This window comes from Drosophila subpulchrella, chromosome 3R (assembly GCF_014743375.2).
Source record: "Drosophila subpulchrella strain 33 F10 #4 breed RU33 chromosome 3R, RU_Dsub_v1.1 Primary Assembly, whole genome shotgun sequence".
Lineage (NCBI taxonomy): Eukaryota > Metazoa > Arthropoda > Insecta > Diptera > Drosophilidae > Drosophila > Drosophila subpulchrella.
Window position 1 is genome coordinate 2,153,320 of NC_050609.1, and position 18,823 is coordinate 2,172,142.

The 18,823-nt window shown below is 46.1% G+C and overlaps 4 protein-coding genes across 6 annotated transcripts; 3 read left to right on the forward strand and 1 right to left on the reverse strand.

Moving 5' to 3' along the window:
• The first annotated feature begins 12 nt into the window (after positions 1-12).
• LOC119562964 (neurogenic protein mastermind) lies at positions 13-3,042 on the forward strand. The gene is made up of 5 exons (XM_037876140.1): positions 13-238; positions 335-627; positions 682-1,743; positions 1,955-2,175; positions 2,259-3,042. Exons 1-5 carry the CDS (start codon positions 227-229, stop codon positions 2,465-2,467), a joined length of 1,797 nt encoding a protein of 598 aa, XP_037732068.1. The 5' UTR covers positions 13-226; the 3' UTR covers positions 2,468-3,042.
• Positions 3,043-4,030: 988 nt separating this feature from the next.
• LOC119551204 (protein hairless) lies at positions 4,031-10,821 on the forward strand. 2 transcript variants are annotated; one of them, XM_037860441.1, is made up of 6 exons: positions 4,031-4,583; positions 4,674-5,419; positions 5,489-5,662; positions 6,193-6,938; positions 7,194-8,745; positions 9,071-10,821. In XM_037860441.1, exons 2-6 carry the CDS (start codon positions 4,723-4,725, stop codon positions 9,097-9,099), a joined length of 3,198 nt encoding a protein of 1,065 aa, XP_037716369.1. In that variant the 5' UTR covers positions 4,031-4,583; positions 4,674-4,722; the 3' UTR covers positions 9,100-10,821. The 2 variants fall into 2 exon arrangements, with proteins under 2 accessions (XP_037716369.1, XP_037716377.1); XM_037860449.1 differs by having other exon boundaries at positions 4,031-4,211.
• Positions 10,822-11,647: 826 nt separating this feature from the next.
• Positions 11,648-17,323, reverse strand: LOC119555417 (phosphatidylinositol 4,5-bisphosphate 3-kinase catalytic subunit delta isoform). The gene is made up of 8 exons (XM_037866782.1): positions 17,145-17,323; positions 14,330-16,290; positions 14,055-14,261; positions 13,335-13,922; positions 12,967-13,273; positions 12,738-12,908; positions 12,561-12,680; positions 11,648-12,496 (listed from the first exon to the last, which is right to left on the reverse strand). Exons 2-8 carry the CDS (start codon positions 16,093-16,095, stop codon positions 12,368-12,370), a joined length of 3,288 nt encoding a protein of 1,095 aa, XP_037722710.1. The 5' UTR covers positions 16,096-16,290; positions 17,145-17,323; the 3' UTR covers positions 11,648-12,367.
• A 266-nt stretch (positions 17,324-17,589) lies between these two features.
• LOC119557597 lies at positions 17,590-18,652 on the forward strand. Of its 2 annotated transcripts, none has more exons than XM_037870402.1 (5): positions 17,590-17,741; positions 17,808-17,861; positions 17,938-18,161; positions 18,220-18,373; positions 18,429-18,652. In XM_037870402.1, exons 1-5 carry the CDS (start codon positions 17,690-17,692, stop codon positions 18,545-18,547), a joined length of 603 nt encoding a protein of 200 aa, XP_037726330.1. In that variant the 5' UTR covers positions 17,590-17,689; the 3' UTR covers positions 18,548-18,652. The 2 variants fall into 2 exon arrangements, with proteins under 2 accessions (XP_037726330.1, XP_037726337.1); XM_037870409.1 differs by having other exon boundaries at positions 17,941-18,161.
• Positions 18,653-18,823: the final 171 nt, after the last annotated feature.

An 18,823-nucleotide genomic window follows, 5' to 3' on the forward strand; every position in this document is an offset into this window, starting at 1 on the left:
CGCCATGCTACGGTCACACTGCTGGCCTCCCCCACTTCCTTCCTTGCAAGGACAACACAATTAGGCGGCGGACACATACACTTTTTTCCCCCGATCCGTGGCCGCCAGTTAGCCCAGTCTCGTCCCCCAACCGACGGGTGATTCCCCCAGAGCAACCATTGGTTATTCGAATCCAGGATGCTGCGCTGGCGTCACTTAGGCTAGTAATCCGTAGTCCCAGACGAAAATGAACAATTTGGTGAGTGGGCGGTGGCGGTGGCAAGGGTTCGGTTTCTGGTGTCTCCGTCTCCGATTGTGTGTATCAATCAATCAATCCACATTGCAATCCTTGCAGGACCACGCCAAGCACTTCTATCCCGACAACTACAAATTGGATCTGTCCGAGACCATGAAGGCGGCTCTCTCCAAAGGACCCGGAGGCGGTGGCGGCGGAGGGGGCGTGGCGGGCGGGGATATGCTGCCCCAGCCGAATGCCGGAATGCCAGGAGTGGGCTATGTAACGGAGAAGCTCTACATGCTACTGCAGCTGTATCTGCAGAACAAGGGCTGGAATCCGAGTGCCGAGCTGCTGCAGTGCTTCAGCGATCTCAAGGACAACGCCATGCTGCCCAGCGCAGCCTATCTGCAGTGAGTACGGAGTAGGTCTTTCAATAGATCCCTCCTAACTTTCTTCTCTTGCAGGGTGCTGGCCAACCGGCTGACTCTGGACTCCCAGGGACGTCTTATCCTGCGGGACAATGGCAAGATTGTGCTGCCATTCGAGCACTTTGCCAATGCAGTGATGCTGAAGCACATGTCCGGACCACATGGCCTGCACCTCAGTGTGGATGCCACGGTGCGGGCGGTCATCGAGTCCTACACCATCGGACGGGATCAGTTTGGGATGGAGAAGGAGTTCATCATCGAGGTGGTGCAGTCGTGCCCCAGTCCCGCTTGCCGTTACTACAAGAACCACATGGGCATCTCGCCCATGCCGTTTATGGAGCAGCAGTATCCGGGCGTAAATACGCCCGAGTTTCTGCAACGTCTTTCCCACTTGCCGCCTGGCGGAGCAGCTGGATCTGGACCAGGAGGCTCGGCCGCCGGTTCGGCGTCCAGTGCGGCAAGCAGCTCGAGTTCGGCAAACGTGGAGATTGATCTGTCCAAGTCGACGGGGACCAAGGTGCCGCAGGTGCCGGTGCCGCCGCAGCTGCAGCACTTGACCAAGCAGCAGCAGAGCAGCATTCAGACACAGCTCTCACAGATCAGTGCGGCAGCAGCCCACCACCAACAGCAGCAACAGCAACAACAGCAGCAGCAGCAGCAACAGCAGCAGCAGCAACAACAGGCAGCAGCCAAGCACCAGCAGCAACTCACGGCGGCCCTTATCCAACAGCAGAACCGCGTCCTTGCCCAGCAGAGTCTTGAGAAGCTTAGCAACCATCTTAGTCCGCTGGAAAAGCAACGTGTTTTCGCCCAGCTCGATCCTAAGCACTTTGATCCCATGGCCGTCGCGGCTGCAGCCGCCAATCTTCAGATCCAGGGACTGATGCAGTCTCAGGCGGTGGCTGCCGCCGTGGCCGCCAATCAGCCACCGACGGCCACAGCCACATCCGCGGCAGGAGGATCTGCAGCAGGTCCCCAGGCCCATCACGGCCACCATCCTTTGCCGCCGCCATCGCAGTCGCCGCACTCGTCCTCTTCGTCTTCCTCTCACTCCTCGCTGGACCAGATTACCCACAAGAACGTGGCCGACTCCTTGCGGTGAGTGGAACTAAATAATTAAGATATTATTTATTTTTGAATATAAATTATTATTCTTAAATTAAATTAATGTACAACACATGCAACTAAATCATTCTATTAATTAAAATCAATTTCTTTTTTTCATTAGATCTTTATGGGATAATCCATATCACTTATACCCTTGAATACTGGATTTTCTAATAATATTGCTAAAATCTCCCCATCTTAGCTCCAATCTGGATTCGATAGAGTCGAACAAGGATTTGCTGGCGCTGCACAATGGGGCCTGGGCCACCGGAGACGCTAACCGCATGGATCACCTGGCCGTGGGCCAGGACAAGATAGTGCGGATATTTGCGGAGCTGATGCGGAACATGTCGCGGATGAAGACCTACATACGTCCCTCGATGTGTAAGCCATACGGCAAACAGAGCGAGAGTCTGCAGAAGAGTGAGTACCAAACTGAGAACCGGTTCTGTGTGCCAGCTATCTCAGATGCTGACCGACTCCTTCTGTTTCCATCTCCTCTGCAGCCCTCATGGACACCATTCAGATCGTGCAGACGCTTCGCAACTGCCTCCCAGCTCCCCACATACCGGTGTCCTCCTGGAAAAGCGAGAGCGAGGGCAACGTGGGATCAGGAGTGGGTGTGAGCGTGGGCGTTGGAGTGGGGGTTCCCCCAGGACTCAACCTGAGCGCCGCCTTGGGCCTCCCTTCGGGCAGGGTGGATAACATGCACTAGGCGTAGGATGGAGTTCATCTGGTAGCATACTCCCACATTCTTCCAAGATATTGAGAACACTTAGTATTTACACACAGAAATACGCCTAGATTATACATATGCATTGCAGTTTACCCTCGTAGGCTTGGCTCCGGTTTTCCTTTTAGCAATTACGTGCCATGTTCAACGCAAGACTTGATTTAATTTTCACATTTGACTGACATTTAGGTATATGTACATCCTGCGGTTGGATTCGTATGATTTCATTCTCTCCACTCTGTCTTTCCCTATTCGGCATGCAAAATTAACAAGCAAAACGGCAAATTAGTTAAACAATTGGCAAAACGTCTGTGATATTTAAATTATGTTGGCAAAACGGAAAACAAAACTAAATTTAATTTATTATGTTGTATGCCCTCTGTTGTAACATCTTACGATTTACTTTGTGCAATATCTACTAAGCATCTATTCTTAGCCATTCTCGTGCAATCGACGACTTCTCGCCCATATCAAAAGCAACTCGAATATAGCCTATACCTAAACTAACCTACTGATAATCGACATGATAGACGCGTAAGACTTACATTATATTTTGCATTAGAACTTCAGAGTACTTGAAGTATAATTGGAGGGAGGCCGCGGCGGCAAACGAGAGAGAATACGAGTTGTGTTTAACTTTAAGAAGCAGAAGAAGGGTTGTATTCCGTATGCAAAGGCTATTTAAATATATATTTTAACCCGCCCGAGCTCACAATTACCAGTAATTCGATTTACGAGCAAACAGTATTATACGCAATAAAAAGACACTTGCAACCATAAGTATTTACCTAGCTGAAGTGTGGGAATTTATCGTAACATACCATTATCGCTTAATGTTTACATTCTGGACTTAATAATAAATACATATTTTATTCTACGACTAATATGAAAATTTTAATTCTAAGGGTATTATTATAAGCTTGATCTCAGCCATAGAGGACGCTAGGAAATTAGTTTGGTAATCATCTAAATTTGCTTAGACTAGAACTCTGCATATTTTTATGAAAAATCTATTCATACTTAAATTTATTTAAATTATTTTGTTTAATTTAATAATACTTGCAAAACTTTATATCTATTTCGATGTGTAATTTTGTTCTGACATGAAATAATTAAAAGAATTCTCTCATGCAAATTCTTGTCAAATCTTAGAATCTATCGAACAGAATTATATAAACATTATATAATTAACTTTTTGAAAAAAACGGTTACAATTTTAAGCAACTGGACAAATATCGATAGGCATCGATATCATTTTTACATTTCTCTTATTGGAGCACGGTGTTTCACTCTCTCTCGGATATCCTCAAGGATTGCAAGCAAAAACTAAGATTATTTTATTTATCAAACATTTCATCTTCCCTGTGCAGGAAACCAAAACCATTTCGCATTAAATCCAACATGTGTTAAAGCTCGCGTTTACTTTTCCATATGAATAGGGTTTAATGTAAATTAGCAGTGGAAACGCCACAATTTAAAACGGGAATCCAGTGGAATCATGATATTAGCTAGCATGCTCACTGGCGCTGCGGGTTTCGCCGTTCTCAGTTGACGGTCACACAGTGCACCGAGGCTGCGTTTTTCGTTGATAATTTTTAAATTTATTTATTAGTTTATTGGTTGGAAACTGAGCTGCCCCCGCCAACTGCCTGCTAAATTGTTTAACTAAATCGGTCCGCCGCCCCCCGCTTGGACAGACCATCGGCTATCGATATATCCGCTGACGGTAATTGGAGAACGTTTTTTCCATTTTATCTCCACCTTGTCCGCACTTCGTTTTGTGCTCTCTTTGTGCGCTGCCTCCGCTTAACATTTGGGCCCAAAGAAAACGCACAAAAAGCCCCGCCGTGTGTGCCTGTGAAGTTGGTTAAATACCGCCCAGTGGGACGGACGGGCCAGTGGCCAGGATTCAATAAGAATATGTGTGTGCAATAATAATAGGGCTCGGTGGTACGGTGCCCCAAAACATGAAAATGGTGCTAGACGCTCCTAACGCCGTGCCGAGCTGGCATATTTTGCTTAGCGACGCCGTCGGCGCCGTTTCTTCCGGCCGCGAACTCTGCGCGAGGAATTTACAACAAAAACAATGAAATAAATGGTATTCAAATTGTCCATTCAATGCGGTTTTCGAATGCGAGCTTGCGCTAAATGTAATGTCCGATGCAAACGAATGTGTTTCTCTTTGAAGGCCCCTGTCTAAATGACGTCACGAGCGTAACAGAGTGCAACAGACAACAATGACCGATGAGCATAAAAGTAACATTAACAGTAACAGCAGTAACTCCAGCAACAACAACAATAACAGCAATAACAACAGCAGCAGCAGTAGCAACAACAACGCAGCAAGTAGCAGCAGCAGCAGCAGCAACAACAACGGCAACGAGAGCAGCAGTAGCAACAACAACTGTAGTAGCATAATTGCAGAGGCGGCCGCCAAGTTTCTACTGAAAAATGGCCTGAACGGCAATAGCAACAACAACAGCAGCAGCAGCAGCAGCTTTCCCCCACTGCCACCGCCCCTGCCCGCCGACTCAAGCAGGACGACCACGCCCACGTCCACGACAACGCCAACGCCCTCATCCTGCAGCTCCACCCCCTCAAATGGCTTTTTGCCGCATGCCAAGACGCCAAAAAGTAGTAGCATCATGGCTGCATCCGCCGCAGTGGCAGCCAGCATCGTTGGAGCTACTGCGTCCAAGCCCACCATCGATGTCCTGGGCGGCGTCCTGGACTACAGTTCCTTGGGCGGAGCAGCCACTGGCCCACTGCCCACCACTGCAGCAGTAGCAGCAGCAGCGGGAGCGGGAACAGTGAAGATCGGCAAGGGCAGCAACTCCGGCGGCAGCTTTGATATGGGCAGGACTCCAATATCGACGCACGGCAACAGCAACAACAGTTGGGGCGGCTATGGCGGCCGTTTGCAGTTCTTCAAAGGCAAGTTTCTCTGTTTGTTAACCCTAAGCTCCTAGAAATATTAATTAATATTGATATTCCCCTGCGTAGATGGCAAATTCATATTGGAACTGGCACGATCCAAGGATGGCGACAAAAGCGGCTGGGTCTCGGTCACGCGTAAGACCTTCCGGCCTCCATCGGCGGCCACCTCGGCCACTGTGACCCCCACGTCGGCGGTGACCACAGCGTATCCAAAGAACGAGAATTCCACATCGCTGAGCTGTATGTATCACTTGATGGTCCCGCGGGATTACCCTTCATTAGAAAGCCCGATTGGGAAACCACAGATTTAAAAAAATAGGGTTGTCAGAATCGGTAGTTAGAAAACATGTGCTTATAAGTCCAAATGGTTCTAAAGACACGTGTAGGATAAAGTCCAATTGTGGTAAAACACAAATTAAACGCCTGAAATTTTAGAGCACCGCCAAATTCTCGGAAACTTATAACCTTTATGTACCTCCCCAAAAGTAGAGATCGTTTTTATGTCATCAATTTTACCCGATCGACCCTTTGCAATAATGGTAAAGACTAAAAGAACATCATAATGATTGAACTAGTCCTGAGCAAGCATTATCGTAAATTTTTCCATTACATCATCACAAAAAAACTATAAAGCTCTTCGGAGCGCTATCAAAATAAATAAATATCTGTGCTAAGATAACACTAATGTTTCTATAGGCGACTCGCTCTAGACATATCGAACTGAATCGCCAAATCATACATTTTGTATTAACATCCCCCTCCCCTTACAGTTTCTGACGACAACAGCTCAATACAATCTTCGCCCTGGCAGCGAGATCAGCCCTGGAAACAGTCCCGTCCCAGGCGCGGTATATCAAAGGAGCTGTCGCTCTTTTATCACCGCCCCAGGAACAGTGCACTTAGCCGGGCTGCGCTCCAAACAGCAGCTCGCAGACGTCGGCGGCCCCATGAGCCGCTAACCACCAGCGAGGAGCAGCAGTCCATATTTGAGACGGCAGTCAAGGCTGAAAACGGCGACGACACTCTTAAAGCGGAAGCAGCAGAGGCCGTTGAAGGTGGCGCTGAGGCGGACACATCCACAGATGAGATTAAAACTGAAAAACCGAAAACGATCAAAGGCGAGGAAGATGCTGAAAGGTCTGAGAAGGAGCCCAAGAAAGAGGTTGACGATGACAGTGAGTCAAAAGTAGCATCGCCCGCTCTGCAGGTGGATGCACAACCAAAAGAGGAGACTGTGGAGAAGATGAATACGAGCGAGGACGAGGAAGCCATGACAGCGCCGCCCAGGAGCGCGAATCCCGTGAACGGCGAACTAAACGGCGACCTCAAGACGAGAATTGGGAAACCAAAGCCAAAACCTCGGGCCAAGCTCAGCAGCATCATCCAGAAACTAATTGATGGCGTACCAGCACGCTTAGAGCAACTGTCGAAAGCACCAGCGGTATCCGCAACGAGTACGGCGTCAGCAGAGCGTGGCGGTGCCATCGGCAGTCTAGGCCACTCCTTGACGCACAAGGTGAGTTTCGTTTGAACTCTACATAAGTTCGATTAACATACAATTTCTGGTTTAATCCCAGATTCCATTGAATATAAGGCATGTTAATTGCTTGTAATCATTTGATTTTTAACGAATATTTAATTCACATGTCCAAAGATCAAGTTTATCGAGAGCAATTTTAATTTAAAATCGGTAAAAATTCCAGTAGCAAGTTTAAATTGTAGAGTTTTGAAACAAACTATCAAGACTGACCATTTAAATGTCTTTTTTCAGGTTTCTCCGCCCTCGTCGGCAACAGCAGCCAGCCGTCTAGTCGAGTACCACCACCAGCACGTGTCGCCCAGGAAGAGAATCCTGCGCGAGTTCGAGAAGGTGTCGCTGGAGGACAACGGATGCGTAAATAACGGCAGCGCTGGAGGTAGCAGCGGGGGAGCGGGTGGAAAACGGAGCCGCGCAAAGGCCTCATCGACATCATCACCGGCTGGCAAGGCGTCGCCGATGAATCTAGCCCCACCCCAAGGAAAGCCGAGTGCCAGTCCCGCATCTAGCTCAACCAGCACTTCGCCAGCGGCAATATCCACGCAGCCCACGAGACTCAACAGCTCCTACAGCATCCACTCGCTGCTGGGTGGAAGCAGTGGCAGCGGCAGCACATCCTCCTCCTCCAGCAAGAAGGGCGGCGATCATCCGGCGGCTATTATCAGCAATGTGCACCACTCGCACCACTCCCTGTACCAGCCCAGCTCCTCGAGCTATCCACGCGCGTTGCTCAGCTCGCCCAAGTCTCCGGACGTGAGCGGCAGCAATGGAGGCGGCGGAAAGTCACCCTCGCACTCTGGAACCAAGAAGCGGTCGCCACCGTACACGGCGGGCTCTCCCGTGGACTATGGTCACACATTCTACAGGGATCCCTATGCGGGTGCAGGTCGTCCACCGACAACAAGCTCAGCATCGCAGGACCTGTCGCCGCCGCGCTCCTCGCCAGCATCGCCCGCCACGACGCCGCGCACTGTGCCCAAAAAGACTGCATCGATCCGACGCGAGTTCGCCTCGCCCTCGGCCAGCAGCAGTAGCTGTCCCTCGCCCGGCGATCGGAGTGCCTCGCCTCCGGACCGGCGGCACATGCAGCAGCAGCCGCACCTGCAGCGCAGCTCTCCGCTGCACTACTATATGTATCCGCCAGCGCCTCAGGTGAACGGCAATGGATCGGGCGGAAGTCCGACATCGGCGCCGGTCACGTCTAGCAGCAGTGCAGCTGCAGCAGCGGCGGCAGCTGCGGCCGCAGCAGCCTACATTCCCTCGGTGGTGTCGCCGTCGCTATACCATCCGTACATATCCACACTGGCGGCCTTAAGGCATAGTCCGCTGTGGATGCACCACTATCAGGCCGGAGCATCGCCCCTGCTGCCGACACATCCACAAGCCGCCAGCTCGGCGGCCGCCGCGGCTGCAGCTGCTGCTGCTGCGAGACTGTCGCCACAATCGGCCTATCACGCGTTCGCCTATAACGGAGTGGTGGCGGCTGCTGCAGCTGCCGGAGCCTTCGGACAACCCGCCCCCAGTCCCCACACGCATCCGCACTTGGCCCATCCGCACCAGCATCCTCATCCGGCTGCACTGACCACCCACCACTCGCCCGCTCACCTGGCCACGCCAAAACTGACTGATAGTAGTACCGACCAAATGTCTGCAGCGTCCAGTCATCGCACTGCCTCCACTTCGCCGAGCAGCTCGAGCGCATCCGCCTCCTCCTCGGCGCCCCCTTCCGGCGCCAGCTCCTCCGCAATGTTTCATACTAGTAGCCTAAGGAATGAACAAAGTTCAGGTGAGCAAATCAATATGAGTTCTTTAGCATCCAGTTGGGAATTGGAAAATCTTAGGTGTGGTAACCAATATCCACTTCTTTTAAATTAATCTGTATTTGACGGAGAAAATTATGAAATATGTGAAGATTTCATCTCCTAGTGACGGCAGTAGCTGCATATTTATTATTTCTGCACAATCACTTCACTCATGTCAGCTTTAATCATTTTCTTGATTTGTTCGAAGCCATTTTGATTCCTTTCAATATTCTATATATGAATATCTTATCAGAATATCATTTAATGCACGAAAACACAATTTAAGTACGAATTCTTTCTCTCCCCCAGACTTACCACTGAATCTGTCAAAGCACTGAGACATACACACGCCCCAGCTGCCCCAGTTTCTGGGCCAACCATCGAGTTAAGTACATTTTCGCACTAGTAGCGCTTAAGACGACATTCAACTACACGTAATATTATTTGATAAGTTCGCTGCTAGTTTAGTCTTAACCTAATTGTTTTAGCCTAAGCCTAATCCTAGGTTCTCAATTAAGGCCGAACATTTAAACGCATACGAAAAGAGAAAAAAAACGACGAGGAAAAAAATTAAATATGTTTTTAAACCCGTTCCAGAACTTTTTATACACTCAGTTGAGAAATGGAATTTTCGACAAACATATTAAATATGCAAAGGAATTTTATTCTATGCCGACTAATGAAAAGTAATACCTACTAATAAAAACATTTTCTATAGGATGTATAAAATGCAAGTCTTGAAGAATCTCAAAAAGAGTTACGTTTTTTTCATCAAAACATTTCCTTGAAACAGACTGAACCTGAATTTTTTTAGAAAAAAAAAAGAAAAACTTAGTTACGGATCGCAGCATATAACTTTTTAAAGTATATTTAACAAAACTACAAGAACAGATTTTTATAAAATGCTTGTGCCTTTAAAGATGAAAGTAAAACTAGGGATACAAAAATTAATGTGTAAAACAGAAAACAAATTTACTAGAAAAGAACCATAAATGCAAACATTTACAGATATTTTATGGGAACAATTTAGATATCCCAAATATCGAGGTCCAAAAAGCAATCGACAGGAAATTGTACTGGGTAGATTATTTACGATTATAAATGTTATTGTATGTTCTAGGAATGTATTTTCGAATTAATTTGAAATGTTTATTCCAAATCATTTCAGAAATGCAAACATTCCAATCAAATTTTAACCTGTATTTCTTAGAGCCATTGAATGTATTTTTCGGAAGTTCCTTAATTCATTTATTGACTCTAAGCATAATCATTTCTTTTTTAAAATGTCGAAAAAATAATTTGTGAAGTTGAAGTTTAAATCCTCGGTGGATCTAAACTTATCCCTCACAATAGTTGTTAATATCTAAAAGTTGTATTTCTTTACCTAGTGCATACTGTCAATGCTGTCCAATCAAAATCAAATGAAAATGTACAAAAATTCACATATACAAAATATTTACAAAAAAAAGCAAAAAGATCCTAAACAGACAATTTCAAACCGGAATTCGTACAACTGAAACTGATACAAATACAAAAAAAAAAACATATTCCTAACGCAAAAAGACAAAAACAAACGCGGTTTCTCATATTTTCTAAATTATTTATATAAATCAAATGACTATTTATATTTACTGATATGATAATGTGTAAGTAAATAGTTGTAATTGTAAATACAGTATTTTTACAAGACAACAGAGTAAACCGATACACGAGAAATAACCAATATATTTAATATTACTATTTTTATAACGGATTTTAACAAAATACTGTATATTTTGTATCTGAATACGCAGAATAAAAACAAAAAGATTCCATACGAGGTCGAGAAAAGTTTGCACAAGGTCGATTGAAACTTGCTTAATATTTTACTCACTGGGTAAATGCTGTTCAAGGTAGAAAAATAATGTTTTCCAATGGAAAAATTAGTGGTTTCAGGTTATTTTGAAGTCCTAACACTGTATACAGTAGGAAATGTTTAAGCAAGCGTCATTCGCCTAACCTTTTTAGTAAGCGTTACGAAAGATATCCTAAACGAATATAAATAAAATTTCCACAAAAATTCCATACGGTTTTTACTATTTACTGATTAGTTAGTTAGCTAGGCGTCTAGGGACTATTATTTTATTTTTACTTATACAACGGTACTGTGTACGACGTTTTTGTTTTATTGAATCGTAGTGTTTATAATTTAACTATCGATGTCTTTTGAGAGTTGCTATTGTTAAACACATGTACTACGTGCATTGTCGAACAATGTGCGCAAACCCGAAAATAATGTTGGCAAAACGTGAAATATAAAAAGTAAGCAAAAGGTTTCAAAATACTGCACCTCGGGATGTTGAAATGTGTGTAAAGTAACGGAAACAAAATTAATCTTAAAGAAATATATTTTATATAGGTATATATACTGAAACTGAATACTTGATGTCAATAAAAACTATACTAAATGTATAAAAACTAATACATGAACGTTTTGCTGAGTTGGGGAGTTGGCGCTCAGCCTGTAAGCCTTTTCACACTATGTGGAGTTACCTATTGAGTGAGCCAACAAACACATTACTCCAAAAAAGTGTTTACATCGGGTTAACTCCTTAACTTGAGAGAAAAAACCCGCCGCTATACGTCAGATTCTCTAGTGATCAATTATCGACGATAGGGAAATAAATTCTTAATATACCGACAAATAACAAATACCCATCCAAGACCCTCCACTAGTTGCCTTATTTAAAAACCGGGTTGACCCCAGCTCAACATTTTCTGTCTAGTGCAAGCAGGCTTTAAGACTTCTAATCCAAATTCCCATTAACGAAAAACTCGTCAGATGCTGAGACAAATGAAGTCGATCGTAAACGTAGAAGCATTGTATATATATTTTTCTTGTTTCGATTAAATTGTATACATTCGTTCGTTTATATTTATTTAATTTATTTCATTTAATTGTAGTTATCCAGCGATTTACAAAATACGTTACAAATATTAGAGAACACTATAAAATGAAACCGGAAAACACAAAGTAATGATTGGCTGCTGGTACAAAAGCAGACACTAATTATAGTACACAATTAATCGTAACGTAGGGATAGCAATCGTTAAATTTAAACTTATAGAGTTAAATGTCTCTTAAACTTATATAGCATAATAGGATACAATTTTTTGCACGTTCATGCGCGAGTTTGCATGTGCGGGGGTGTTTAAACAACAAATGAATAATAGACAACAAAACAATTCCAGGGTCCAAAGGTCACTGAATGCGGGGGTGATAAATGATTAGAATTACAAGAATGGGTGAACACGTAAATGTACAAATTAACAGTAAAGTATATTGGAGCACTTGTGGGAGCGACATTATAAGCTATGGGTCAGGGGTTGTCTGTGTGGGGGGATTGAATATATCTCGGCCTAACATAGTGAACACATAGTTTTGAACTTTATGAATTGGATACAAAATTGTACTACGCCTGTAGCAAAGGCTCAGAAGGGCAGGCAGAAAAGAAATGTGGATCCATTTAGACTTGGTGAGTGGTCTTGTTTGTGTGCGAGATGGAGTTGACTCCGAATCGATCGTGATGCCAACTTCTTGATGTTGATGTCGATGCTGTTGTCTGTTTACTGTTTGTTGTTCTTGGAGAAATTGTGCGAGGCCCAGTTAAGGGAAGTCTTCCAGGAGTTAGCCAAAGCTTCGCTGAATTTCGCTCGGAAATGTTCGCGGGCTTTCTCCTCCGTGTAGTCCAGCACCTGAAACAGAACATTGCGATGAGTTAGTTTGAGCTTCGCCACATAATGGATCTGTAGGACATACTAAAGTTTCACGTAGGTAGTTTAAATCCTTTTCGGAGGAAAGTTCTGGCAGTCCCGTTGAAATCATCATTGAGAACAGCGATAAAATAAGGCAGCCGTGTTTGCGTAGAACTAAAAAGGCCTGCAAATTTAAATTATATTAATATTTCGTCTAATTTTTGCTTTGTTCTTAACTTACGCGCTCGCACAATTCCTGAAAGTGACAGAACTCTTTTGACTCGCGGTCGTTAAAACCCTTGTTGATCACGTATACGAAATCATGGGTTAGCACGAAGGGCACTCGTTCCCGACGCACTCCGAACTTTTCCTTAAAGTGGCCCAGGATGTGGCCAAAATCGATGTGAAAGAGCTGCGAACAAGATGAAGTTTTAATACAATTCCTTGGCAAACAAGGGATTTGCATTTACCTGTCCATTTCGTTTAACCATTATGTTGTCCGAGTGCCGATCGGCCACACCAAGCACATAGGTGGCCACGCAGTAGCCAGCACAGCTGAGCGTGAACTCGTTGATGGCCTTGTTTAGCTTGTCGGCGGGCTTGTTGTGCTCCTTGAGCCAACTGAGGAGCGAGCCCTTCTTGAACGGCGACGTGGCCGAGAACATGCCCTTCTCCTTCTGTATGTTGGCAATGGTCTCTGCGTGCCGTACCACCTCTATCATACCGAGGCGCTGCTCCATGCTGATGCAGTTGTAGATGTTCATACGGAAGTCCATGCTGACGGAGGGTATAGATTTTATTAGCCCGATCTTGTACAGTTTGATGCATTTTTTCTTACCCATCTCGTTTCCACAGCTGGTCCATCACCCGCAGCATTTGCAGCGTGAGCATGTCCTGACGCAAATCGTCGCCATTCTTGAAAATGATGTGCACATCGTTGGAGTTCATGTCGGCGTTTTCAAACACCACCCACAGCGGACGCATCTTGCTGTCCATTACCTTGCACCTGTCTGGTGTTACGCCGCTGCACCGGTAGCTGGGATTCAGTGGGTTCTGGATGTTCTGAAAGACCCCTGAGTTGCGCTGGTCCCGCAGGAAGTCCTGCAGCATGGTCTTCACCTTCTCTTTGCTGCCCTTCTTGGCTATCAGAGATCCCTGTTTCAGCTTTTCCAGCACATTAAGCTGTTTGCGGAGTGGCGCCACGTGATGCTTGCAGCCCTTGAGGTAGACCTCTAGTAGGAGGCCGAACCGCGTCTGCATAGACGGCGTCTGCATTTCGGAGCGCAGGTGCCAAAAGAAGTAGTGCCCGATGCGCTGGTTGCGCAGAGCTCGCTCTAGCAGAAACACCACCAGATCGCTTTCCAGATACGATTCGTGCTTGATGGCTTGAACCAATTGAAGCAGATATAGCAACAGGTCTTCGTCCCTGTGGGGTACAAATGTTCGAATTAATGATGATTAAGAAGACTTAAAATTTAGCGAAATCTCAATGGAGTTAGAAAACCCCATTATTAAAATGAAGATACTATATGTGCCACATGTTAGGATTAAATCTTACTTGAGAAAGTGTAAGCATCGGATGGCAAAACGTCTTACGGCCGGATCTGGATACGCATAGTCCAGCAGCTCCAAAGAGCGTTCTATCGAGATTAGCGGCCACTGCTTGAGCAGGTACCATATGTCCGCTACATCGTCCCGCTCCTTCCAGTAGACGCAGTGAAGCAAGATGGACAGCTCTTCGGGAAGCTCGCGCATGATGTCGTTTCTGCAAGTATTACAGCATCATTACATGTGACTGAAACAATAACAGTCATTTATGTTCGGCAGACTTACCTGCGCTCCCAAATAGCATTGCGGTCCTGATCGACCATCTCGTAGATCTTGTCCAGTCCCGTGTAGTTGGCAACCAGGTCTTTCAGTTCTTTGATCGGCTTCTCGGGCTCTGACATTTGCTGCTGCTGTAGTCGGGTAGCCTGCGCCCGATCCGCGGCGTACTGCAGCACGACCTCCTCGCTGGGGTAGCGCACGTTTCCGGGTCCGCTGCCGTGGAATGTGATTTCCACCAGGGCACACTCCTCCTTGAGCGGATTGGGTTCAACGGTGCCCAGCGGATGGAAAACCTCGTCCGACTGGATGTCGTCGGCGTACGTCCACGTGTACAACGTCTGGCGACCGGTGCGCAGGATGTCCTTGTGGTCGAAAAGCGTTGTGTTGACCCAGGCCAGGGGGTTCTTGTTGTAGGAGACATCCTTGAGAGCGCTATCCTTGTTGTTGGACGACTTCTTGGAGCGCGACATCTTGGTCACCTCGAAGATCACAATGCAGAGGCGTGTCATCCGAGGCAGATTACGCATCTGTATGTCAAATCCCATAACCTGGTCGTTAAACAGGAACGTGTCAACGCTGCCGTTGGGAGAGTCTATTGATCTCTGTGCGCACAGCTTTTGGTCGCCGTGAAAAAGGCCCACATGGACGCCCACCTTGAAGGCGCGCGCCTTGTCATAGTTCACATTAGAGATGCTGTGCAGCGTCAGCTGGAAGAAATTACCCATGTCCCACAACGAAGAGGGCGCCTTGGGCAGCAGGGCTGGTTGCTTCTTCGGCGGCAATCGCTTTGGGACCATGGCCTCGTTGTGGTGGTTTATGTACGACTCCAGGCGGTACACCGACTGCAGCACCACATTCGGCACCGCCGAGTCCGAGAGCGTCTCTTGGATGTACAGGAACTGGATCAGCGGATAGTCGCCGAGCAGATACTCGTCGCGTCCGCTCACCTTGAGTATGTAGTCGCCGGTCCGGTCGTTCATCTTCATCTGCGACCGGTTCATCTTTTGCAGCGTGCTCTCCGTGAGCGTGAAGGGTGTGTCCTGCTCGTTCACCGACAGCGTGAACGTGCTCTGGTCATTCTCGTTCTTGACCACAATGAGGAAGGTCCTGGTCGGATGGCGCTCCCGTATCAGCTCGGGCATCTTCGTCGAGTTGGCCAGTCGCAGGGGGTGCTCGTACAGCAGGCGCTGCTGCCAAGTGTAGATGGAGCGTTCCACCTCGATGTTGTCGCAGACCTGCGTCATGTACTGCCGGAAGTCGTCAATCTCGGGCGTGCCCTGCGTCCGGTGGTGGTCGAAGGACTTGCCGATCATCACGCTGACCATCTTGGTCAGCTCGTAGTCACTGCTAAAGCTGGTGGTGTCGGTGCGATCGCCCAGGCTGAGCAGTCCAAAGTAGGGCTGCAGTTCGCTGAGGCGCTTCGTCTCGTCCGTGTACGGTTCGATGTTGAAGGTCGAGATGCCGTACACCTGGTACTCGCAGGCCTCCTTGATCATATAGCTCAGAGGCATCTGCTTGGCCTGGTTGACCATCTCCGCCTTGACCATCTGGATGGTGGTGGCCGGATTGACCCTCAGCCCCAGCAGAAATCCATTGGGCAGCAGGCAGATTAGCTCCACCCAGTCGAGTGGATCGTTCTTCCAAAGGTTGACTGAGAACCGCATGCAGGGCGGCTCAATCTCTTCCAGCGGTAGCTCATACTTGGGTTGGTGGGCAACGTAGGCCATCGACCGGTTGTCCATCATGGCGATGGACCCGCCAGCGTGTTTCATGGTTGTTTGATCTTCAATATCCGGATTTCGGATCGTACCGGGAGAATCACCAGCTCCTCCTGGTTGGCTTTCGCTGTGGCTTCTCTTAACTACACTTTCTAACTTGGCCTCCAGTTGTTAGTTGGCATTTCGCTGGTTTCGTTATCGACAGATTGTTGTTTTCAAAGTTTTCCATTTAAATCAGCTCGCCAATCTCTGCGAATAAATATGAAGGTGGCGCCGGGTTACTTGAAAGAAAACATATGGTGATATACCGATAATTGTTTTGGTGTCTAATTACGGAAATTACTAAAAATCAACCGCCCGCCCGTTGATAAGAAGGTGACCCCCTGGGTTCCCCCCGATGATCTATAGAGATTCCCGATCCCTCGTCGGATTAAACCGCCTGCAACCACCTGGGAAAATGGCGACTTATCTCCTTCGCCATGGTTTTAAGTTAGAGAGAAACCACTATGCCTCTAAATCTTTAGTTCTTGTTAATTAAAACAAAAACGCTGACTTTATATTTAGTATGAATCACACTGCCGAAGGTTGAAGGATGGGCGGGGTGGGGGAGGGGTCAACTTGAAAACAAAAACAAGAATTCTGGGTGAACCATGGCGACCTTTCAATGCCCTAACATTGTTATTCCAGATGGTATAGGTCACTTAAATGATTGAGACATAGAAATCGGGAACTAGTTAAATTGATCTGCTGATAAGAAAGTTTTTAACTTGCAAATCGAAGCATTTGGGGAGCATTTCAAAGGTGACGGGTCAAATTCCATGACCGAACAGGTGGAGTTGAGCCCGCGGAAAGGGTATGCAAAAAGTTACGCGGCACCGATGTCTCATCTCTAAGTCGCGATGCCACAGAAATATGGAAATTGCAGCTAAGCAGGGAGAGCATGAAAAACGCACACGAATCGCAAGCTTTTCATTCGAATTTCACTGGCATTTTGGCCGTTGGCCCGGGCCATTTGTTTTTGTTTTTCATCTTCATTCTGGCCCCTCGCCTTTATCGCGTTTTTTTTTTTGGGTGTGAGCTGCGCAGTTTGCGCTGCTCCTTACTTGTTTTCCTGGACCGGCAACCACTTTTGGCCGCCTTCGGCCATCCCGCACTATTGTTGTGTTTCAAATGCACTGCGCAATCGGCTCACACTCGCGTTTGATTAAAAAATATTAATTGTTTTTATTTGTATTGTTGAGTTACGTGCTGTTAAGCGTCTGTTAACCTTCCACAGGGTGCCCGCAGCCAGCGATGGTTCCTTGCTCGCTAGAGGTGGGACAAAGTTCAAATGGTCGAAACGGTCACGCTGAAATGTCTGGAGGATGTCCTGGCTAAGTTAGCCGATACACCCTCCTAACATTTGCGTGGGACCTTATTCGAAATACCGTCGGTATATTTGCTATACACCGAAATATGCTGACGGTACGGTCTCACCAAAACATTCGCGTGTGACCGTACTTTTGCGCAGACTTGGCGGCGAAAATCCTAGAAATCGAGTTGGCAGCTTCACTAGTCTAGAAAATCGTTTGGCATTCCTGTCGGCATCCCTGGAATGGCTTTGTTTTTATTTACTATTCAGAATTAAACTTTGGACGAGCATTTAATTATGGAAATGTCATCTAATCAGACATCCAAAAGGCGAGCAAGGGCCGCACCAGGCAAGTCTTTATTAAAATGTATTATAATATATAGTAATATAATATATTTTTTGGTTTTTTTCGCAGAAAATGCTCAGCTGGATCAATCGGCAGAAGATCGCATAATATCAGTAATTCGAGGTAATTGTTCGAGAGCATCTTTATTACTATGGAATTAATGCCAAATATTTATACGTTTCATACTTGTATTTTACAGCAGAAAATCAGGAACTGCGGGAATCTATTGAGACGCTAAAAAAAAATGTCGCATTGCTCTGTGAGACAGTATCCTCTCAGACGCAATTGATCAAGTTATTATACAACCAACCCCAGGAGACCGAGACCTCACAAAATGGCCCTCCTACCGATTTCCCTATAAAAACAGAAGACGATTTGCTTTCAGTAGACAAAAATATGAATCCGGCCACTCGAGTATTATATGTGAGTTGGATTATTTTATTCAGTTTCTCTAGGTAATAATATTTTCCATTGCTAACAGGTTAAAGAGATGGTGAACATCTTTAGACATGCGCCGCTATCGAAATCGTTGAAAAAGGTACTGGCCGTGGACTTAGTAGTAGACTTTAACGTCGACGGAACGCAAAACAAAAAAAGCCTACGCACATACGAAAACTTCTTCTCAGCTCTACTGGGTAGGTTTTAATTGAAGCCGAATAATTACACCTAATAAATAACACTTACTTTCAGAGGCTGTTAAATTGGCCGATAGTACTCAGCCCCCGGAGAAGGCACTCAGAAAAGCCATGCAGTGTGTTAAAAACAGTGCATGCAAAAGAAGAACAAGGTTTTTAAAAGAGTTATCTTAGAGTATTCGAAATAAGACAAGAATATGGATAGGTTATAATAAGGTAATAGGCAAATCACACAAAATGTGAGCGTTAAAACTTAAATAAAATTCCATTATATTTGTATGAGTCAAGTCACGGGTGAGTCAGCATTGGTCATTCATGGATGATTTACAGGGTGGCTTGGTGGCAGTGGGTGTTGCCAAAAATTTCTCAGGGAATATTTTGAGAAGATATAAATATAGTTATTGATTATAGTTCTTATTGTTAATATTAAATATATTCATTTAACAATTT